The 24,613-nt window shown below is 46.7% G+C and overlaps 1 protein-coding gene across 1 annotated transcript; it reads right to left on the reverse strand.

The window, feature by feature from the left end:
• Positions 1-3,979: 3,979 nt before the first annotated feature.
• On the reverse strand, positions 3,980-24,603 carry LOC119169273 (transmembrane protease serine 9-like). The gene is made up of 13 exons (XM_075879727.1): positions 23,315-24,603; positions 23,146-23,181; positions 18,898-18,977; positions 17,813-17,904; positions 14,914-15,170; positions 12,436-12,569; positions 10,782-10,906; positions 10,249-10,364; positions 9,768-9,847; positions 9,075-9,166; positions 7,185-7,459; positions 5,348-5,481; positions 3,980-4,463 (listed from the first exon to the last, which is right to left on the reverse strand). Exons 1-13 carry the CDS (start codon positions 23,361-23,363, stop codon positions 4,290-4,292), a joined length of 1,644 nt encoding a protein of 547 aa, XP_075735842.1. The 5' UTR covers positions 23,364-24,603; the 3' UTR covers positions 3,980-4,289.
• Positions 24,604-24,613: the final 10 nt, after the last annotated feature.

Consider the following 24,613-nt stretch of genomic DNA (forward strand, 5'->3'; position numbering starts at 1 on the left):
GAAACTGCGTAAGGAAAGCATACTCTCGGATTGTAATACTTGCGACTGTACACAACCCTTCATTGGTAACCGTAATACTGGTTGTGGTTTAAAATGTCACCGAAATCACGGTATGACTGAGAGACGCCGTAGTGGAGGGCTCCAGAAATTTCGACCATCTGAACTAAGCACTGGATCTCAAGCGTTTTCTTCTCCACCGAAATTGCAGCTGTCGCCCACAACCCTTCATTGGGGGATAATGGTCTACGGACAGCCTATTGGAACTTAGTTCGCAAACAACTATATGCATAAGGATACACGAACAAAAACCCAAAGAGCGTGGGTTTGATATTAGAATCGGTCGCCGTGGTGGTAGTGGTTGTGCTGCTCGACTGCAAATCCAAAGGTCGCGCGTTCGATCTCGGTCGCGGTCTTCGAATTTCTATAGAAGCCAAATGCTATAGACGTCCATGTACGTCGAAGAATCCTAGGTTGTCGAATTTCCGGATTCCCCCTCTACAGCGTACGTCATAGTCATATGCCCCTCCTCCCGTATTCACACCTACGGTAATAACGGCCTGTGCATTCCGTTCTGCGTGCACCGAGGGACAAAATGAAGTACGTTTATAGACCTGAAAGTTAGTTACAGATTACAGATACTCGCATCGCTCACTACGTCCTGTCGAGCATATAAACGTGAGGCATTGATTTATTGCCCCGAGTGATTAAAGGTGACGTTTTAGAGGCACCATTCCACCAATCGATCGCAACACAAGAAGGACCACAACAAACAACGCGACTCTTTTTCTTCTAAGAAATTGGGACTCTAGATCGATTGCCGCTACCAACTGAAGTGACCGAGTATGTACGTCTTTTCTTGAGCGCTTGATAGCAATCTACGAAGAAAAGTCGCGTCCGGTCATCAGTCGTAAATCACGTCCGGTAGCGGAGGCAATCGCATGCCGTGACCGATATACTCGTATACGAGGCGAGAAACACGCGAAAACGACGCTAGGAGGAACGGTTTTCATGTACGCAAACTTGGTCGCTTCGCTCACGTGTTTATCAGATTAAAAAAATCCCTCCAGCTAAAAAGCTTTGATTAAGATTCAAAGCCAAGTGTTCTTAACTTGTGCATCTTAGGAAGCACTATTTTTGTTCAGGTTAGTGAACCACTGCGGAGAAAAACTCTGGACGCGTAAAATTTTTAACACAAAAACACACTTGCCTTTCTCGCTCTTTTTTCTTGAAGCGCCGACGGCGACACGAGCCGCTTCGCTCTGCCGGTCGTCAGGGAAACGTTTGGAGGCTAGGCAAAAAAAGCAAGGCGGTGGAGGAGGGAATCGATGACTTGCCAGGCGCCACTCGCGTTCCTTCTCTCGCAAACACGGCCCCGCGGCAGCGATAACAATCACGCGCTCTTGTTGTCATAACTCGCGATCGACCCCGCGCGTGACAGTGGGCTGCAGGTCCGTGAGACTTGTATATACAGGCGTATATCTATACACGGCCGCCACCGCACGCCGTGGTACCGCGTCGTATACATACTTGCCATTTGGCGAGTCGCCGAGCACCTCTGTCCCTGCTTCGACCCCGGACTTGGTGTTTCATTCTGCGCGTGGCGTGGAGGCGGCTAGTGAAACAAGACGTTCGCGTAGCAACGAAAGTCGATTTTAAATATCACACGAAGACGATGCCGAGTGACTGCAGGCACGAGTCTTAAGATTCGACATCCTGCTTAAGCGCTGCTTTTCAATTTAAGCGTATCTTCAACACAAACAAACACACGAACGCGCAACGTTCCTGAATTAACTCGGCCACCTAAGAGCGCTTATACCTAAATTCGGTGTCATTAAGAGCGTACATTATAATCACTGACATTTTACGTCTCAAAGTCACGCTATAGTTATGATAAGGCGTAATAATAGATTCCAGAAGTTTCGACAACCTGTGCTTCTTTTTTTCATCCATATAAATCTAAGCACGCGCACCTCTAGTACTTTGCCTCCATGTAAATGCAGCCGCCGCGGTCGGGATGCGATCCCGCGACCTTTGGTCAAGCAGTGAAGCACCATAAGCAATAAACTACGTGGCGTATTCACTTTCTTTGGCGTGTCAAAGTAAGGAAAAAAACGAATGTGCATGATTGCAGTAAAGCGTAATCGGAGTAGAAGTGTACGAGCTGTATATGAGTAAGGTGTAGACTGTAAATAGTTTAACCATAGACCGGGAGTTATTCAACTGTAACACGGTGTGGTCAGCCGCGTTGGTTCAAAAACTGGAAGTGAAAACCCAAATTGCGCGACTGTAAGTCACGTGACGAACCCGATGCGTCGCAAAGGGTGCGCGCATCATATGGTACGACACAGAAGTGAGATGTGACGAATGGTGAGTGACAGAAATTTGAAGTAGCGAAACAGGCGTTTTGAATGTATAGCAAAGGTGAAAAAGTGCCCCGACGTAACTCTAGCGCATTTTCATCGCACTTGACACTAAATTGTCGCTGAATTCTTGTTTGAACGTACCCATGGAAGTGCTAGCATAAAAAGTAACACTTTTTTTATTACAGAATAAGTGCAGCTACCAATTGTCCCCATTACTTCTGCCATCGCATCGGTAGAGAAAAAAAACGGCGTTGAGCAGCAACCCACAAAAATGAGAAGAGACAACACAAGAAACATATTGCCTGCTTTTGCGTTAAACTATATGAAATAAAGCTTGTGATACATTGAAAAAAAAAAGCAGCCAGTGGTCATTATTTGGCTACTACAGTCCCTATAGGCGTGCTCGGGAAGGGGGAGTGGGGGGGGGGGCAAAAAAATTTGCTCCACACATTCGCCTAGCAGAGAGGGCACTGCGACCAATCTTTGCACCCCCCCCCCCCAAGGGAAACCCTGCGCATGCTTGTTATTAAACTTACGGCATCATCCATACACTGAAGGGTCGGTTTTCTGTAAAGCGTGCATTGCCACATTATTGTGTAACGTGCAAAAAAGCCAACTTTAGGCATCCAACGTGCGTTGTTTTGTTTGATACCTTTGCTGGCTTATTGAGGCGAGAGCCTTATATCATTCATCAGGCCGAACGTTAGGCGTCTGGGATCACTGGACACTCAGTCACGCGATCACGTTAACAAGGGCGACACCAATCACGTAACTCCGACGTAGTTAGGGGCGGCGTCAAGATTCGTCCATTGCGACAGGAACGCGGCTGAGTCATGCATTCTGTTCTAATTATGTTTGCCCTTGAGGGGGGGCGTGGCATAGAGGTGGCACACAACAATTCTAGGAAGGCTACAGCCCCCCCCCCCTCCACTCCCTGTGTTCCTCCGCCATCGCCACCCCTGGACGTAGTGTACGTCATGGGAAATTTTTCCGGAGGTGGCAATGCCAGCGTGTGTACTATATAGAGAGAATTTGCGACTATTCAGGCGGACGTTAGCAGGCTCCCGATTGGGTGATGGCATAAAGGAAAGCGGTCTAAGGAGGACGATGTAGTCGAGCTGGGTGGTTCGTGTCTATTGGACACAAACATCGGCCTCACGTCTGTGTTATTTGCCACAGACAGAGCAAAATATGTGTGTGTCAATATCTTTAACTCATCGCTTCCACCTTCAAGCCTTCTTAACGAGTGTAAAATACCCCAGAGATTGCTTAGAAACATGGGCATGTGACGCAATCATGTCATCCTCGCATGCGAAACAGTGCCTGATCCCAACCATGTCCAAGCATTTTCAGCATTAAACTGAAGTGGTAGAGCAGACTATTAGGATTGGTAGATTACCTCTTTGAGAACAAGTAATTTCTCTGAGTATTTTTTGACAGAAGATGATTGCTTAGTGTAATAAAATAAAAAAATAACGAAAACGAGGGTCAAGATACCTTTAACCTCCCCATTCAACCACATGCCGTATGTACCTAGTCATGTGATGTCATCATAGATTTCGCAGCATGTAATTATCTGCTATTCAATCGCGCAATAATATACACCCTACAACGTGTATATGTATGTTTACTTTATTTCTTTTCTAATATATGAAAACCTTAATTTTTGTCAATGCACTACCAAGGGCAAGCTTCATCAGATATTCCTGGATGCGTATTGTCCCAGAGGACGCTGCAAAGATGTTTGCATCGTCGTCGAATAAAAAGCCTCCGATTTCGTTGAAAAGGCGACAATCGCGATTCCAAAGGCACAGATGGCATAACATTTCTCGACAGAGTCCCCTTTGAGCGTTTCAACAGTAGTGGGATCGTCTTCACAGAGAAATTCGGGACGAGCTGATGCCAGTGTAGGTGTCCATAGGGGCGCTAGAGCGTCCGCAGGCCCGTGGTCTTCTGTATCCACTTGAGCAGGACGCCGACGCGGGTGAAGACGGCCGGGACGCCCTCCTGAGCGCAGCCTCCCGCCATGCCAGAGCCGGCGATGGCGGCCACGTAGTAGCGGCCCGCGTAGAACTGCATCAGGGGGCCACCGGCGTCGCCCTGCATGCACCGGCGTCAGTGGCTGCCGGGAAAGTTCTTGCGGCATATTTCAAGTTAAGTAGCACGGAAAGGCTGCGACAAAGCACTTACACGTGAATGACCAGTGCTGGAAGACGCCGGTGGTCGCTGGTCAACACCGTCATCTACGCAGGGTATAAGGACGCATGCAGCTGGCGATGCGCGTTCCGAGTGCACGAATGACATTTTTGATTGTGTTATAAATTTAGCCTTATATGTAAATAGTGCCCCTTTGTCTCCCACTCCACAGGCCCCAATCGAAAAAGAAAAAAAGAAGAACAGTGCCAGGCCTACGCGGTGCAGTAACAACCAGAAGTCGCCTTTATGGACTCCGTTGTAAAATTTCGCCACTTTTATAAGTGCAGTTGTGATGTACTCCATGCATGCGCCGTAATTTATGTTCATTTCGCAATGTGGCAATGTACCCACTGCGTATATGCAAGACAAGGTGCGCGCATGTGCAGCTGCACACTTCATTGATGTCGTCCATGGCTGGTTATGATGATCAATTATGGCTGAGCCCTTCGTAAGAAGCGGGTATAGCTTTAAACCACCCACGCGTTACACAGTTCCCATCGTGTGACGCCGGGTGCGACATTACTATTCCACCACGCAATACTGCGTCTGATAACGTGATTCTTCACCCGATATGACATGACACCTACCTTTCCGGAAGCGGTTTCGAGCGCAGGCGTGACTCTGTGGTAGAATATCCGATTGTCACACAGAATGCCTGTGTTCCCGTTCAAACCCCGAAATTTTTAAAAAATAATTTGGCACGATATCTTCGACCGACACCGGCAGTGGCTGAAGCCAACTACGGTACCTTACGCTGTGAAATAGTTAATCACGAAAAGCAGGCTCACATCGCAGATGTCTCTTCCTTTGGCGCCGGCGCAGATGAGCCCTTGCACCGAACTTCCGTTGTAGCGCTGGCTGCACTCCTCGCTTCGCACCACGTTTACGTACACTTCGTTGGGAGTCGAGCTCAGTGGGCCGTCTGCAAGGCACAGCAGGCAGTGAGTGAGTGACACTGCAATCCTATCGTGCACATGCAGATCTGTACATCTGCACGTATAGTAAACAAAGAAGCTAACTTTGAACCTATACCTAAACATGTATACAACTACAGCTCAGATTATTAGTGAGACCTAACAGACATTTATGCCATCAAAGGTATAGTGGAGGTTATTAGAAGTAATTGTAATTAAATGTGACGAAAGAAAAGCAGACGAAAATATAACGTGCCGTGGGTAGAGACTAAACCTGCGAACTTCGAATAACGCGTCCGATGCTCCACCAACTGAGCTACCACGGCGGCTATCCCCTTTATGGGGTATGTTAACGTGGGAGCGTCAGTAAGCGCCTCCAGTAGCCATGACGGCGAGTGTGGACTCGCATAAACGGATACTTAAATGTACACTTCTTTCCTTCATCCATTTACGAGGGTCTCGTTCTGGCAAACTTGGTGCCTTCATGTAGTACACGAGGGATTATTGGTCAGCTGCCAGCTCGTAGTAAGTGCACGTGCTATGTGACGTCAAACAAACCGATAGAGAGTGTTCTAGACTCGCCGTGATGGCTACTAGCAGTGCTGACTGATGCTCCAACGTTCAATCCACATTCATACACAGCAACAACTTTTACACCCTTAAGGGTGTATTTTCTGTCTCATAGGCAATACTCTTTTAGTGTTTAGAAACACCCTAAAAACGTAAGGTATAAGGAGACGCTACACCCTACTTTTATAGGTGTTTATGAACACCCCTAAACTATGAGTGCAAGGTCAAGCTACACCTGTGCGAGGGGTGTGCAACACATAAAAACACCCTTGAAACAATGGTAGTTACATGTATAAACATACTTGATCAGATGAAGCGCAATTAACGGGACAGCAAAGGGAGAGACACACAGGAGAAAACGATTTTTCCTGTGTGTCACCACTGTTCTATATAACAGTAGTGGATTGGACCAGTTGGAGATGCATATTTGATGGAATGGATCGACTGCCATGAAAGGGACAACAAAAGAGAAGACACACAGGATGAATCGTTTCAAAGAGGAAACTCACAGGACGAATCATATCCTCCTGTGTGTTTCTCCATTCGTTGTCCCGTTAATTGCGCTTCATTTGATCAAGCATGCTTATACATGTAACTTCCATCGTTTCAAGGGTGTTTTTATGTGTTGCACCCCACTCGCAGGGTTGTAACTTGATGTAACACTCATAGCTTAGGGGTGTTCATAAAGAGGCATAAAAGTAGGAAGTAATGCCTCCTTACAACCTATGTTTTAGGGTGTTTTTAACATACTAACAGGGTGTTGCCTTTAGGACAAAAATATACTCTTAAGGGTGTCAAATTTTTGCAGTGTACCCCATAAATTGCACGGAGGGATAGCCGCCGTGGTAGCTATAAGTTGGCATCATCGGACAACTTATTCGAAGGCCGCAGGTTCCCGCAGCAAGTCACCTTTTTGTCCCCTTTTCTTTCTTCACATTTAATTAGCATTACTTCTAATAACCTCCCCTACACTTTCCTTGGCATGATTGTCTGTTAGAGCTCATTAACATTGTATCTAACAAAGAAAACAAGTCCTCAAACGCACACTTCTTTCCGACAGCTCACATAGCTACATGTCGACTCACTCGCGATGCCTTCAAACACGCTTGAACACACTCGGCCAAAAACACGTTCTGCTCACAAGTGTGCACCCGTCCCCATCCGGCCACGAGAGTCTTGGTTCCGGGCATGTACCGGTCCGTCGTCTGGGGCAGGCAGATGGGGCGCACGTGGTCGGCACCTCCGTCGTCGGACGTCATGCCCATGAGCTGAAGCAGTGCCGCGTCGTAGTACGGGTGCTTGTAACTCGGATGTACCTGCACACGACTCACGTTGTGCGCCACGCTGTGCTGCTGCGGCCGGCTCAGGTCGTGCACGCCTAAGAGAACCTGCAGGCGCTCCGGGTGCATCAACGCCCTGAAACGTGACCACGTGTGCACAGTCTGGATTGTGGAGAAACTTTCAAAAATCTTGTCAAATAAAGTTTTTGTAGTGATGTGGCAACAACACGAAACTGTCTATGGGTGCATCAACGCCCTGAAACATGACCACGTATGCGAAATCTGCAGCGTGGAGAAACTTTCGAAAGTCTTATCTAATAAGGTTTTTTAAGTGATGTGGCAACAACGCGAAACTGTCTATAAGTACAGTAAGACTTGTTGCTCGGCGAATAGTTTGTATAATCTAACACATACATCGTAGCCAGACTATTTTTCGAACGGGATGGGGCGCTCATCGAACTTTTAACTGTGTTCTTGCATGTGTTTGTTTGCGTGGTTGCACATATAGGCATGCAAATATTCCAAATGTCGGAGGTGAGGGAAGGTGGGGTTTCGACACCCCAATTACTCCCCTAGTTACGTCAAAGGTTTCAATGCTAAACCGAGAAGCATCCACAGAAGAATGAGGAACACGGGCGTTTTAATATTTTTGGCAACAAAACGACAGCCCAGTGAGTGACGAAACAACAAATTGGCTTTGGTGGCAGGCGTAATTTGTATCGCCTTAATTGTAACCATGTATCTTTTCTATTTACCCCTGATATCCATCACTCTCTAGGAGTATTTTTGGAAGAAATATACTTTCTTAGTGCGCAGGGAAAATTTCAGAAAGAAGAGAGAAAAGACAATTTTCTGAACTACATCTCTAGGAGTATGCGGCAGCTCAGGGACGAAGCTCTTCTCTTTTACCACGCAGCTATTTCACTCACTTCTTTTTTCCCTCTGGTTCTTTAACAGAATTGGAAAATAGGATAATCCTCCGTAAAGAGTACTTCGTTTTCAACTGCAGTTGGACATAGTTTCATAGTCATATCGACTGGATGGTGTGCTGTCAAAACTTTTCTAATATTCGTTGTGTCATGATATCGCACAAGCTTCTAAACTTTCAAATGTTATGCATGAATCTAATCTTGAAAACCCTTCTTTCTCCACGAACGCCTAGAACTGCACTCTCAAAGAGTTAGCGGACGAAAATGAATACAGCGACGCATAAATGTACCGAGGACGACAACAAGACTTCTTCGATTCGCACTGTCCACATTCGTGTGAGCGTGCATGTGAACTTCTGTACATACTGTTCCGAAAAAATTAACCTTGCATACGCCTAACGTAAAAACAAAACAAAACAAAAACACCGACGATTACTATACTGCTTAATGCGAATACAGCCTCGTCTTGGGTAAACGCCGGCTGTGTTTGACGTTCTGGTTTTACACAGTCGTATCAATATAACATTTGTTACGTATTGCCCCTACATATTACATATAGTCTATGGACAAGGTGCCAGCGCGCGTGACGTACGAAGAAAACGAGGTTAGAGGCCAGTAGCTCTTGATAATGACAGACTGCTTCGCGTTCGCTTTCTTTCGTCCTCGTTCGCTCTATCGGTTACACCAACGTCACCCCACAACGTCGACGTCGTTGCACGCAGAAACGGGTGCCCAAGAACTGCGCTATAAAAAAGACAATGCATTCTAGAGTGATGGAATCGTGGTCATACGCATATAGCTCGTTAGCCCACGTGCACTTACTCATTTCCAATGACTCCTGCTGCCGTCAGCACGAAGCCGTTGCCGATGTAGGCCGCAGACCCAGACAGGTTGCCGCGAAACATGACAGCAGCCTGCGAGGAGGTGACGTCATTCGTGGACACTCGCTCTCTGTACTCGCTTTATCTCGTTTTTTGCAGCGACCGCCGCACAGGTATCCCGCTCCACACTATTATAAATATATGTAGCTAGCCGTCCACGCACAGATGACGCAAACAGAAGAAGGGGGTGGGGGTGATTTTCGAATGAGAGAAAAGAAGATAAAATTGATCCCCGTAACTGCCTGCATCAGAGTGCGACACCTCAACAGTGGTTCACGAGGCAGGGGGATAAGGAGGGATTAAAAGGAATAGGGATGAGAACGCCCACATACAGAAGTAAAGGAATCATGGAGAAAGATGGGGACACGGTCGAAGGAGTCCGAGGACGGGGCACCACTCGGCGAGAGCTCTTGTCGGCGTCAGGAGATGGCGGAGGGCGGGCCGGTCGGCCATGAAGCTGCGCTGTCGTCGGAGTTCGCGGTCGCACAACCGTTCGGCACGGAATCCAGAGAGCGAGTGACTAAAATGATTCAATTGAAATGGTATAGAATACAGTGGTGTTGTCTATGTAAAACAAAAGTGTGAAGGACGCCTACGTATATGTGGTCACTCACGGGGGGGAGTTGACACTTACCAACCATGGAAATTTGTGAGCAAACACTTGAGACCCTCCGACGATGCGGCCATGGCCGTAGCGACCGGCCACCCCGCAAGCTTTGGGAAAAGCAAAATAAATAAATAAATAAATAAATAAATAAATAAATAAATGTGTTAGAAATAAAACATAGGTGGTACATTATATAGTATAGTAAGAGTCATGCAATTCTCAGTACTAAAGGACTCTGGAATAGTGCAGCAAAGCTCCATTTGTATAGTAATAACTTATTTAGGTAGTTATTGTTGTGGAACTTCGTAATTCTTAAGCTATACTATGGCGAAAGTACGTCGACAATTTAAAAATACACAACTCGGCGCATAAAAGTGATATCTCGGCTAAGGCTAAGGAAGGGAACAAAGAGTATCAACACGCAATTTCGGTGGAATCGAGATTAAGGTGGTTAAGTCGTGATTTTATAGAATACGCGTAGCCAGCTATCTTCCACATTTCAACTCACAGTTGAGGTTGGGCTTCCTGAGCGGTCTGATGGCGTTGTCCAGCTCCAGAGTTCGGGTGTCGTCAGCTTGGCTGCACAGCCTTCCCTTGGTCACATTCCGGATGAACTGCGTGTATCTGCTCCGATTCACGTGGGACAGAAAGAGATACAGGCGAATGAAAACTACTAAACATATTCGCGTGTACAGAACTACATGTCTACAATTTCCTTAGTTTTCAGTTGTTTTTTAATGGAAAAGGGCACAGTGACATTCACAGTCTAGTAGATAAGGGCATGTTCCCTATGGAATTGGAACAATACTTTATCAATCTGGCATGTAGTCAACCCAAGCCAAAGGACGCAGTCATCGATTGCCCTACTCTCAAGGAAAGCGGCACGTGCAAGGGACATAATCCGTGGTGTACTTAAAATGCATATAGCTATCATACTACTAACCGTTAAGCCTGCTCATACTGTGCTTCTAACTGCCATAAAAGCGTATGCGTGTGCTCCAGCGATACACAATAAGGAGGCGTAGTGGAAGCACTGCTCACCTTGACACGCGCGTGTAAATGCCTGGGTATCCCGGCCGACCGCAGCCGATGCCCCAGGAGACCACGCCCACCTGAAGCCAGCGACCATCGGCTCTCCTGAGCATAAGTGGGCCGCCGCTGTCTCCCTATACGTATAAGCGCGAACGTGTGATCAGGAGCGCTGCTACAAACCTCTGTCACGAAAACTCCCTGAATGACATCATATACGAAGCCACCAACTCGAAGGCATCACACGAAGCAAGATGTCGTAGCGGTTCTTAACCAAAAGCCGAAAACAGAAAGAAAGGGCTATTTTTCGTACCTGGACAAATGCGATTCAGAAACAACATAGCGGCTTTTAGTCTTATTTCTTTACGGAGTTAGAAGTCGATCTAACGAAACTATATTTCATAAAATGCATGGTCTATATAAAGAATATTTTGATTCCCCAGCAGATAACCCTATATAGGGCTCGAAGTTTTCATCGGCTCGAATTAACGAACTGCTTTGTTTCAGAAATACCCAAGTAAAAAAAGATCGGTTATCGTTCTTTCCGGTCACGGGATAGAATCCCGGCTGCGGCGGCTGCATTTCCGATGGAGGCAGAAATGTTGTAGGCCCGTGTACTCAGATTTGGGCGCACGTTAAAAAAACCCACGTGGTCGAAATCTCCGGAGCCCTCCACTACGGCGTCTCTCATAATCATGTGGTAGTTTTCGGACGTTAAACCCCACATATCAATCAATCTTTCTTTTTTCGTTTTTGCAGACACATGCTTTTTTTTTCAAGCGATTGCTGTATAGCGCTCTCAGATTAAAACGCTTCGGCGCCCTACTGACGCCCTATTTTCCCGGCGCCCTATTTTCCATGCAGTTTAACAAAGCTGCACATTGCACCCATGCATGAAAAAAATTCACTAAGCAGTCGGTATAGCTATTACGCATTGGATGGCGCAATGGGTAGCAGTGGCTAGTTTTGCCTGCAACTTTCTGGCTCGGCCTGCTTGCACATTTCTTACGTTTCAGCGCAAGGAAGCACGAAGACGATGACACGTCGCTTGCACAATCACTTCATTATTTCTCAGCGTGTTCGCATATTATTCACCTGTAATTGCTTCGCGTAACCATCTTTCTGGCCTATATCGCCTTTACATGGCGACATGGTAGGCTCTATGTCAGGGCCATCCTCGCGAACTTTTCACATGTGAAGGAGTAGATTAATGGCAAGAATTATGGCCTATGGTATCTTTTGGTTGTCACAACGTTACAATTTCAGGTTTCGAGGAGCCGAAAAATATCTTTCTCAATTTTATGAACTTCTCTATTTGACGAAATAACTCAAGCACCCAAATCACTTTGTTAGATCGCGTTTAAACTGTAAAAGAGAAAAACTGGCCTAGAATTTGCTCAGCAAGAAGCCACGCCCTTCAAAAAAACACCGCTTTGTTCGTTTCTTTTTACATAAATAATCAAGAAGCACCACAGGATATTTTTGTGCTTCTCATGTTTTCTAACTTTGTTGCAGAAGAGATAATAAACACTCATTCTGTGCATGAGCAGAAAGATATCATTTTAACGTCTTCTTTCGGTAATCTACACATGTAAAGGGATCTGAATAACATTTGCTCCAGCTGATCGTTCGCTAACGTTGCAGGGAAGATACAAAGTGGACGTACCTGGCACGTGTCTTCCTTGTTTCCACCTGCGCACAGGTTGGTGTCGAGAATGTCTTCGCCTAGCCGCTCCTTGCACAGCCCCAGGCTCATGAGCGGGATCTTGGCCAGCTTGAGCACGTCGCTGGTCTGGCTCACTGCGTGAGCAGTCATCGCACAATTGGCAGAGAAAAAAGAAGAAAGAACTTAACCTCAAGTGCACACACGTCGCCACGCTCTCTATGAAGCTGTTAATGGACATAACGCGCCCTCAAACTGTCACGTCGTGCTGTACAGGCATTGCATACAACAGGATGACTCTGAGGTAGTTTGAAAAGGTGAGACGTTACTGTTTGAATTAAATGCGACCTACAGTTGCGCGGCTGGGTGTGTTAGCACGTGACACAAATACACTGAAAAAGATAGCGAGAAAGTTCGAAAATTCTCGTATGACACCTGTGCCACATATCCGATAATCTCGTGTGAATCATATGTGTTCTCGTATATGCAGGGTATTTCAGTTAAAAAGCACCAATTAATAAAAAAAGAAGAATCACGAGTGCTACACATCTCCAATTAGTGCAGTATTGTTCTGAACCATACAGAACACGCCTGAATATCTTTTTTCGACCAGCCAAGCTTGGCAATTAACAAAAATTGCTTAATGAACTATTAGAATAGGGAAGGTACTCTAGAGAAAAATCTCCAATACAAAACTTGTAGCGCTTAATCATATTGTCACGGGACCCCGCAGCGGTGGTCTATAGTGGCTAAGGTACTCGGCCGCTGACCCGCAGGTCACAGGATCAAATCCCGGTTGCGGTGGCTTCATTTCCAATGGAGGCGGAAATGCTGTAGCCCCGTGTGCTCAGATTTGGGCGCACGTTAAAGGACCCCAGGGGGTCGAAATTTTTAAAGTCCTCCACTACGGCATCTATCAATCATGTGGTGGTTTTCGGACGTTAAACCTCACATATCAATCAATATTGCCACGAGGCCGTGACGTGGCCGAAGGCAGGAGACTGGATGGTCGGTTAATAAATTGCTTATTGAGCCAAACTTGTGGCCACGTGAAAGGAAAGTCAGCTTACACCAAGAACTGGGACTAATAGCGGCGAGCAAAGCGTCAGCCGTCGATCAACTGACAAGCGACGAAGCGCGTCGGCATTTATACACTTGCCATGGAATGTTCTAGCATTATCGCTAGCGGCGCCGTACGTTCCAAAATAATATGTAATGTTCACGACGTGGGAGTAATCTTAACAAAACGATCTACTGCAGCCTCGAATCTTTTCGAACATCGTAGGCGCGGTTTGCGCTGAACGTAGTGTAACGGAGTGATAACAAAACTTGAAGAAAGGAGCGTGGCAATATATAATGAAATTTTTCAAGATAACTGTGCTGCTTTATTCTTTTTTTTTGTTGCCTTTGTTTTTTTTTTGCTGCCTTTTTGAATCATGCGCGAACATGATTCAAAAAGTACCACGTGATTGCCACCTAAAGCACGGCGTTTTTAGTGCCCTCACATGTAAGCTCAAGAAATGATCAAAAATTAATCAGACACGAAGGTCGCTTGAACAGGCTATCAGCGAATACGGTGGATGTTATGGATGGTAAGATAGTACAAATAAAAAAAATGAAAAAAGAGCGGCCACCACGTGCGAATGTGATACGAGTCGGCGAGCAGCGTTCGACGCAGCACCGGCATTTTTTTTTCTTTTCGGGCTAACGATAAACATGTCACCCTCTCCACCTCCTTCGTAATTATCGTTAGCCCGAAAATAAAAGAAGATGCCGGTGCTGCGTCGAATGCTGCCTGCGGACTCGTATCATTCGCGCGTGGTGGCCACTTTTTCTTCTTTTTTTTTTTATCTGCACTATCCTACCATCCATCGTATTCACCGATAGCCTGTTCAAGCGACCTTCGTGTCTGAGCAGTTTGTAATAATTTCTTGAGCTCACATGTGAGCGCACTAAAAACGCCGTGTGTTAGACGGCAATCACTCCCGCACTTTAAACAAAGGCTGCAAAAAAAAAAGCAGCACAGTTATCTTACCGCAGATAGAGCATTTTATTATATCTGATTAAGCACTACAACATTTGTATTGGAGATTTTTCTTTGTAGAATCCCAATTTTAAAAGTTCGTCAAGCAATTTTTGTTAATTACCAAGCTTGGCGGGCGGAAAAAAATATTCTGACGTGCTCTATATATAGCTCAGAACAATAATGCACTAATTGAAGACGTGCAGCACTCGTGATTCTTTTTTTTTTATTACCTACTTGGTGCTTTTTAGCTGAAACACCCTCTTCTTAAAAAGCAGAAAGTTCAACAATGCCGACTGTGTTCGGCACGTTACCCTGATCTAAATAGAACTGTTGGATGTACGCACGCAAAGAGGATGGATAGATGTACGCACGCATAGAAACAGAGAGGGGGGGGGGGGAAGACGTCTGTGCGCGAAACCACAAATTCTATCGGTTAATAAGTGCGGCATACGTACCCTCGGCGACGCGTCCCCATCCGATGACGGTGAACAGCTCGCGATCTTTGAGCGGCGTGTCATCGGTCTCGAGGCACAGGGGCGAGACGAAGTCGTGGAAAACTACGGGCTCGGCCAGCACGAGCAGGGCGATGTCGTGCACGTACGCGACGCCCTTGTAGTTCGGGTGAATCACGCACGCGGCGACGGCCACCGGCAGCGGCGTCGACGATATCCGGTGGCCGCCCAGCACCACTCGGAGCTTCTGCTCCCGGCGCCTGCATCGTCCCGCGCGACACCGAAGGACATTTGTTTTTTTAAGCATGAAATGATTTCAGCTCTTTCTGTAGGAGGCCTTCGAGTGACCTTGAGCCGAATGGTAGCGCCGTTGTCCGGATACTTCAAACAAGATCATCCCAGCAGTCAACCCGAAAGTTTCAAAAAATGCAGTTCTTTTTTTTTCCTTGTTTTTCATCTACAACCTTGATTCGAACTAGCAGAGACCATGCCCAAGGCTTGGCGTATGTAAAAAAAATGACAGCATATTCACGGGGTGAATGATGAAGAGTGGTGCGAAGCGGCGTCCACTGCCACGCCACTTCGGCCTCCCGTTTTCGTACGCCAAGATCTTGTCGGCGCCTCCGCGCAGCTTCACGGCACGCTTCTGCCTCGCGCGCTCGCACATCGGGGTTTCGTCTTCGAGTGCGAGCCGCAGCCGCCTTGCGCGCACGCCGCTCTGCAGCCTTGTCTATCCGCCGACCTTCTCTACGTGCGCGGTGTAGTCAAATAAAAGCCCAAAAGGCTTTTATTTGACTACACCGCGCCCCCTAGCATACGGCGCCGCCGTCGAACTCGTGATCGCCAATGTGTTCATGTGACGTCATTTCTATTTTCTCGCACGTTCCCACATCGGGGTTCCGTCTTCGAGCACTAGCCGCCGCCTTGCGCTTATCATACGTTTGATCGACAAACCGTGAATCATCCGTTGGCCGCGTCCGTCCGTCGTATGTCTGTTTGATGCACAGATGGACGAACGCAAACTCTCACGCACGAACGGATGGACGTATGAACGGATGCACGAATGGACGGACTGACGGACGGACGCGGGGACGGATGCACGAGTGGACGAATGGCCGGAAGCACGGAAGCAATGACGGACGCTTCACCCCACTCATCATCATTCATTCCATGGATATGATTTTTATTATTTATCATACTACAAGTAACGTCCTCTAGTATCGTACCATTTGCATTTTCCAGGGTATATGTGTTTCATTATATGTACAAGTACCGCCCTCTACGGCTGGTTCAAGAACTACCGAGAGGTGGCTACATACGATAGAAGTGGTTACATACGACGGGACGCTCAGCCCACTCCTTAAAGAGCTTCTCTCCTAAAAATGAGCTCGTTTACGTGTAACAGCGTTATCCTTGGCGTCGGCCGGCCGACAATAAATATACACCGTTGTATGTAGAACACAATGTCTGACAAATTTCCCCCCTCTCGGTTGCCCTCTTCGAATACGTAATCTGTATACGTTTATAAAGAAGAAAAGTAATTGATTCGTAGTAGCCGATAGTCCCATAACAGTTCAGTGCGTTGAATATTGTATGTGGGCAGCCTGAATGATAGGTGTACAGAGCACTGCGTCGCTCTGTAACAATAACATAACTGTAGAGCACAAACGTGATGCAACGAGGAAAAAGGACGTGTCACTGATATGCAGAAGTGTAAAATGGAAAAGTGTATATGTGTATGCGCATATTTATTTAGTGCCGTTACCACACGTTTTCGAAAGCAGTAGCCGGAGTCACTTGATAACTACCGGGACTAGATATGACCATCACAATACTGCTAATACTAAAAAGATAGCGGCTGTCACGGTACAGTGCCCTCGAGCATTTTCTGTTTTTCTCTCTCTCTCTCTCTATTTTTTCACTATGTCCTGGCTTCCTTCGCCCTGTGTTATTAAAAAAGATACGCACTTTCGTTTTGTAAAGCGTGCTTCTCTGCGCAATGACTCATTATGTGGAGAAGTCACTTAAACATATGCAGCATATAGCTTTATACAGCTCCGCTGTTTTTAACAGCGGAGCAGTATAAAGCGGCGCTAAATCTCTGGGTAATGTATTCCATCACCCATATGGCATGTATGAGAAAGATTTTGTGTTATGACCAGTCATGTATACTTTCATAGCAACATGTCAATTTTGGTGTACATGAAGTTCACCAAACAGCCGTTGCAGCCCCCCGACTATGTCACGTATGTCATGGCGTGCATTAAAGGCATGTCATGATTTTCATGTAATTAGCAGTCATTTATGTTTTGAACCCACTCTTGTCATGCCGTGTCAATCTTGTTATACTGGTCAACTTAGTGGCCGCGAAAGCACCAGCACCTATACGCAGCCAGTGAGATAAACAGGCCGATAGATACGCTCTAAATGCCTTTGTTTCTTCATGAAATGCTTCGTGCCTAAGATATTTGTTACCAACATTATAAATGCCGATTTCGAGCGGTCGCGCTCCTACTTTGACGTTTCCTGTCAACTGGCGAGTCGCGCCCCTCTTTTGTGAACTCATCGGCTGATATTGATACGTAGGGTTTAACGTCCCAAAAGCACCATATGATTATGAGAGATGTCGTAGTGGAGGGCTCCGGAAATTTACACCACCTGGGGTTCTTTGACATGCACCCAAATCTGAGCACACGGGCCTACATTTCCGCCTCCATCGGAAATGCAGCCGCCGCAGCCGGGATTCGATCCCGTGACCTGCGGATCAGCAGCCGAGTGCCACTAGACCACCGCGGTGGGGCTGAACTGATCGGCTACTCCGATTTGATTGTCACGTTGAGCGTAAACGCTTGCGGGTGGTTAGGGTGCACGGATAGTGCCTCGTAGCAAACATATTTCTTACTCTGAACAACAGTGCGCAGCCGTGAGCACGTGTCGGTTGCCGATCAGCGATCCTCCTCCCACCAGTTTTTCTTCCTCGTCCACCAGCGCCACCTGTGCTCCAGTAGAAAACGAATAGAGATAAAATGAGCACACGCACACCAGATAAATTACATCGAAATGCTTACGGATCGGTAACTTCGCTGAAGGTAGACTCACAATCATCTGTGCATATATATATATATATATATATATATATATATATATATATATATATATATATATATATATATATATATATATATATATATATATATATATATATATATATATATATATATATATATATATATATATATATGTGTGTGTGTGTGTGTGTGTGTGTGTGTGTGTGTGTGTGTGTGTGTGTGTGTGTGTGTGTGTGTGTGTGTGTTTTAATTTATATACATTCTAAGACAACGATTTCATTCCACGTACTATCAACACCAATACTTTGCAGGACGCGAAATGCTCGATAAGGCTAAATTCCTGCTTTGTCTGGGAATGTAATTTCGAAACAAATGTTCCGTACTGCACTCGGCATTCCGACCTATACGGTCACCGGCTTTATTACAAGCATTAAGCACTGATATAGCAGAAATTCTAATTCGTTGTGGATCTAACGTCCCGCAAACTTTTGCTGTTGATAGTGCATGATTAAGAAAGTGGCACGTCAACTCTCTTTGGGGGTCGTTAGACTCTCTTCTGACAGTATTGTGAGGCAAAGTATTAATGTGACTCTTTTGAGGGAGTCGCATACGAAACGAGTCGGGCAAGTACCCTTAAAGACTCACGCGTTTTTTTATTTATTTTTTTCTTAGAGTGTAGAAGCGCAAATTTTAGCCTGTTCATTGTCCGTGTGAGCATGGGCGTCCGCAGCGTGCTCCGTTAGACGGAAGGGCAAAGTTTGGCTGCAGCGCCCCCACTTCCTTGTTCTTCATAAGCCTTCACTGAGGACCTTGCGATCAAAACGTAATGCCATGGCAACGCAGGGAGGAGGGGTGGTGTACGAGTACCATTCACAGGTACTATGGGTCTACGCTGTTTTCGTGGCCCTTTACTACTCACCATCCAAGGAAACCGATGAGGGGGCCTGGCCTCTTCTCCGCCAAGTATTCTCGATTCCACGACATTTTCCACGCCGCAGCCTCAATGAGAGAGGAGACAATACACGACCTCTTACGACGTTTACTTACTCCTTTGATTTCGCCGAGATATCAACGACGATAACCATTCAATGTAGAAATTGAATTTTGAATATTAAATGCACCAAATATTAATGCATCAATGTCAAACGTTTATCGTGTAAAATATTTGCAACAGGTGGCGCAATGATATTAAGGCGAAAGCCCATAGCTGCCTCATCGAGCACGAAAATTGACCGTCGGTGTCGACCCATGGCATCGGCGTCAACACGAGTAATAATTTTTAAAAATAACGTCACGTACATGCCGTCCCCGCATGACATCACAGATAGTCAATATGTGTGACTTCGATCACATCACATGATGACGACATCGCATGACATCGTTGCTTTGTGAAACGTACGCCAATCACAGAGTCAGTGCACAACCAGGAAAGGTACATAAAGCCTGTAATTAGCGCTGTTTGGTTGCAAATTCGAATTATATAAAGCCGGGACGAACGCGAATCGAATAACTTTCGAATAAATTACAATCATAAACGAGTTGCAAAGGGTCGCTAAGCATGTTCTAAATTATATTCTAAAAATCAGCTCTTAAATGGCGCAGCCAGGCAGCGCCATTTTGGCTCGTCGGAAATAGCCATGGAAAGAGCATTTTTTATGTGATTCCTAAATGAAAAAAGAAAAGTGAGCCCCGTAACTGTCTCTCAGGGTGCGGACACCTCGACAGTAGCTCATGAGGGATGTGGGTAAGGAGGGATTAAAAGGAAAAGATTAAAAGGTATAGAGATACAGAGAGGGGGAATGATAGAGCATGGCGCAGGGACAGCGACATCCAGAAGTAAGGAGAAGATAGGAAAGATGGACGCGGTCGCAGAAGTCCGAGGACGGGGCACCACTCAGCGAGAGCTCTTGTCGGCGTCAGGAGATGGCGTAGGGCGAGCCAGTCGGCCAGAGTTGCGCTGTCGTCGCACATCACGTGGGCACAACCGGTCGGCACGGAATCCTGTTTGCCACTTGAGCTAGATCCTCCACTCAGAAACACGCGTGTACAGAAAAGGTTCTAAGTTTATTTAGAGGTCTTCCATTGGCGGCGTCCGCCATAATACTACATCACGCCTCGTTGTTGGTTCGACACTCGCTCCTAGAAAGCGTCGTCTGCTGCTTGCGCATCGCGAGGTCACGGCTGTCGCCGTTCACTCGTTCACGGGTTGGCGATCATTCAGAAAATAACTACGTTTTCGTTTGGCAACTGAATGCGGAACATCAGATAACGATATACCCGACGTGCTCATTAGCACGTCGGGCCTCGTAACGAAGACCATTACATGACGCGATCGAGCATGACATACTTAGAAACATCAGACACCGCGGTCACGCCCACCTCGACCGAGCTTAATGCTCGGAGTCGTGGCAAGGCCTAACTCTGCTCACGGCGCCGATTTACGAGACAAATCTGGACTCTGCGGGCAAGAACATCGCGTAGTGGATGTGCGAAAGCGAAAAAAAATGGCAGTGGCTTAGCTCAGCTATGCCAGGATATACGTAGCGTTAGCAAAGGTTCACCTGATTATTCTTAGCTTTCCAGATATCATGCTTACAGCTGTTCCAATGACATACACACGGTATACGTATTATGTGGCACATGTATATTTATTTTGCCGGGCAACTACTTCGGGATCCGATGAGTTGAGCTTCTCCGCTCTACTGCACCATTGAGCAGCATTTGCGCTCTCCTTCTCCATGGCTATACCACAGTGGCAAACGCCAGTCAGAGGCGCTATCAAGCGGCCCCAGCGCAGGTCAGATGGCGACTGCACAGGGAAGGCGCGCGCGTCGGCGTCCATATGTCTACCAAGGCTATGACGGCACTCCTCCGGAAAGCGCACACCGGCGGCGGCGAGTCGCGCGCGGCCGAGTGCGAGGGAGGTGCCGGCTCCGGTGCGTGACACTACTGATCGTCTGCGCAGCGCATCGAATTGCGCGCACACCGGCGGCGAGCCGCGCGCAGCGGCGGCGGAGTATCATTGCGCATGCGCAGACCAGTGCCACACGAAATTGGCTCAGCGAGGCCAGTGTAGCTAACACTACAAAACCCGCAAAGTGCTCCATCGCAAGCAACGAATCGCGTCACCCGCGGCCGCTGCCACTCGAAACTATGGACGGCCATTTTACGCATCGGTATCGGACCGTCCGGGAGGACTCGCTCTCTGGATTTCGTGCCGACCGGTTGTGCCCCCGCGATCCCCGACGACAACGCAGCTCTGGCCAACTGGGCTCGCCCTACGCCATCTCCTGACGCCGACAAGAGCTCTCGCCGAGTGGTGCCCCGTCCTCGGACTCCTGCGACCGTGTCCATCTTTCCTATCGTCTCCTTACTAGCCACCCTATCTTCCGTCTCTCGCTGGCCCTGCGCCTCGCTCTCTCCTTCCTCTCCCTCTATACCTTTTAATCTTATTCTTTTAATCACTCCTTACCTCCATCCCTCGTGAGCTACTGTTGAGGTGTCCTCCCCCTGAGAGACAGTTACGGGGCTCACTTTTCTTTCCTTTTAAGATCATCCCCCCCCCCCCCCCCGTCCGGGAAAGCTCCGCACATGCCATCTGCTACCATTTGTAAATTAATGAAGCTAGATAGATGACGTCCTGCATTAATGCAGTGGTCGATTTGTCATAACGCCGATTTATTGTCGTTATGTTTGTTTTCGGTTATTAAAAATTACCGCCCCAGCACTCCGTACAAATGGTTAACCAGCGATAGCTGAAACGTGCGACCCCGGTGCTTATCAGCGGTGGCACTGAAGCGTTTCACAATTAACGGTTACATGTTTGTGTTTCTTAATGAGATTAGACACACCTTTCGCATGGGTTTACCACAGTCTTTATTCAACATGCGACACGGCGCACATTGTGTCTCGTATGATCACAGTCATGGAGGAATGTGACGAGCGGTTAAATGCGTTTCGAAAAGCGTTAATTACAGTGGTTGTTCTCGAACGACAGGCGGTCACAAACGTGGCAGCTTAAGCCAATGTGCCGCTGGAAAACCCGCCGAAAGCAGCGTTCGCCCCGGAGAACGCGCTCCCGCAATGATCACATTGACGCCGCGTTGCAAGCGTCTGACACCGCGAGCCAACTCGGCAGGGAGGTCTCAGGAGAAACTGTTGCACGCGGGCTCCGCGCCACGGCTGCGACGACGTCACTCACAACGCGGCCAATGGCGCGAGCGCTTGGGAACGACGTAACTTATAACACATCCAATGGAGACCACTCATGACACCGCTGCCGAGCGGATTTTCGTTTCTCCTAGACATGTACAGCTTCGGCTGTAAGACTGCTACATTTATTTCCGGAAGGTCGAATACTTCGAATATTGCAATTGCGGTCCGAATTAAATGAAATACAGCAAACACTGTTTGAAAAATATTCGAAAGTTCGACTATTCGCATACCCAGACTTTTAATACGTAACCTCTGAAAGCCACGTTAGGTACACAAAGCTTACGGGCAGGAAGGTTCAATTCAACAGTGAAAGATGGCTGCGAGTCGCCTTAGGTGGATGCATTAGTTGTTCTGCAGTTTATTATTTATTTACCATTGTTATTTTGCTGTGTGACTGTGGGGCTCATCAACCTTCACCGATAGAGCATGAATTAGTTTAAATGTTCACTTTACTTACTTGTATGTGTGACGAGTACAGACGTTGCACTGTTTCGGAGACTATGCCTGAACAAAGCAGATTCCTCACGCAACTATCACGCATCCCCATGTTCTTTTCATGCCGACAGTACACTATAGGACATGAAAGTTTATGCAGAACAGCTGTGTTTATTAGTTAGTGTCCTTTGGTCAGAGGTGCAATAATTATTAATGGCAAGCAACAAAAAAGTTCCACACTGTGCAACAAGCAAATATTTTTCTTGTTTTGTTTTCTGCAGGTGCAGAACTTTTCAAGAACAATTGAGGTGCCGTGGTAGTGCTCCTCAGGGTGCTTTTCACAAACAAAGAGTTAGCCACAATGAGAAACGCATCAACTAGCATTCACATCAGGAAATACTGACCCATGGCTGTATTTTATGCAGATTGTTTCAAGCTCGTGTTCACGAGTTATGCAACAATAAGTCTACAACGCAGCGACACAAGACAGATCTGTAAGCAAAAGAAATAATCTTACTGCAGTTCTGGTGAAACGGTGGCTGTTTAACGCAGGCTGAAAAAAAAAACATAAAAAATAACATGCAGCTTCAACTTCAGATAATAAACCTAGATAAGAAACCACTACGCTTCATTTTAGTAATCAGTTTTGAGAGGAAGTACATGAAGTACTTTAAAGGGGTACTGACACAGAATTTCTAGGCCGAGATAGCCTGCAGGGTCGATTCTCGTGAACATTCGTACATCATCTGCAAGATATCAACAGCGAATATAGCTTGGAAGGTATTTTAAATTCGGTTTGTAGTTTGCGCGAGTGACCGACTCCATAGCGCTATAGACACCATCGGCGGGGACCCCTTATTTCCCTCACGTCACCAGGCTACGGTCAACAAAACAAATTAGGATGAAGTCATAGCCGCCATATTTTTTTTTTGCCGCTTTTGTTTTCGCAGTCTATATTTTTGGGCAGCTGGTTGCGAGTGCGTGGCCGTGGCGCACGCATAGAAAGTTGTGCATTTGGCGACATTCCAGTCCCGTTTCCTATTCGAAAGTAATTCTTTATGTAAACCGTGCGAAAGTGTGTCACAGTTTTGTGTGCCGACGTGGTCAAGAGCTGCACATGCTAGGTGGCGACAGTTGCACCCAGTCTTTGGAACTCTCTCAAACCAGAAACGATTGATAATGAGGGACCTGTAATTAATTATCTGTCACATGCTGCAGAAAACGATGTGTCGTGTCATGACTAACAGGCCCCCAGCAAGGCATTGCAGCAGAAAAACACGAGGCCAAGGTTTTTGTTCCAGTACCCCTTTAAAAAACTGCTCATTAGTAGGATGGGTACCACACTTTCTTTACATGTCATTATGCAGAGATCAATAGATAATTAGTGGGAATATCTTTTTTTTTTTACTCCTTGCACTTTCATGTTCACTACAGGGCCAAAACATTACACACAACACATTCATTTGCTATTAGCAACACTCACCACTTAATCTCCAGAGCGCCGCCAGAAAAATAAAGCATGAAGACATAATACTTCGCTTCACTGTTACTAGCTTGCAGCTAAATCTTTAAAAAAAGCAAAGCGAGTAGGCAACAAGGCACAAACCGTGCTTGCTGACCACTACAGAAGTTCTTACAAGCATACGGCGATCCGTACCTCGTTCAATGATGTCACCCATTGATGTTTAGTGTGGTGCAGGGACACTTCTCACATAATGACATCTGAATGCCCTGAACAGCTGCTGTGACTGTGGGCATAAAAGGAATGCTTTTGCAAGGATAGAACAGGCTGGTTCATGCTTGCGAAAGATAACTTGCGAAACAATCAAAAGAAAAGAAAAATAACTGAAATCACGATAATATTGAGTTACGAATTTCCCACAAATAAGCACTGGTTACAATGAGTAAGATAGTCCTAAGCTACCCAACTGATCAGACTATAAAACACAAGTGCATGTTCACACATGACACCACATCGCCTGCGT

This window comes from Rhipicephalus microplus, chromosome 2, assembly GCF_043290135.1.
Source record: "Rhipicephalus microplus isolate Deutch F79 chromosome 2, USDA_Rmic, whole genome shotgun sequence".
Taxonomy (NCBI): Eukaryota; Metazoa; Arthropoda; class Arachnida; order Ixodida; family Ixodidae; genus Rhipicephalus; species Rhipicephalus microplus.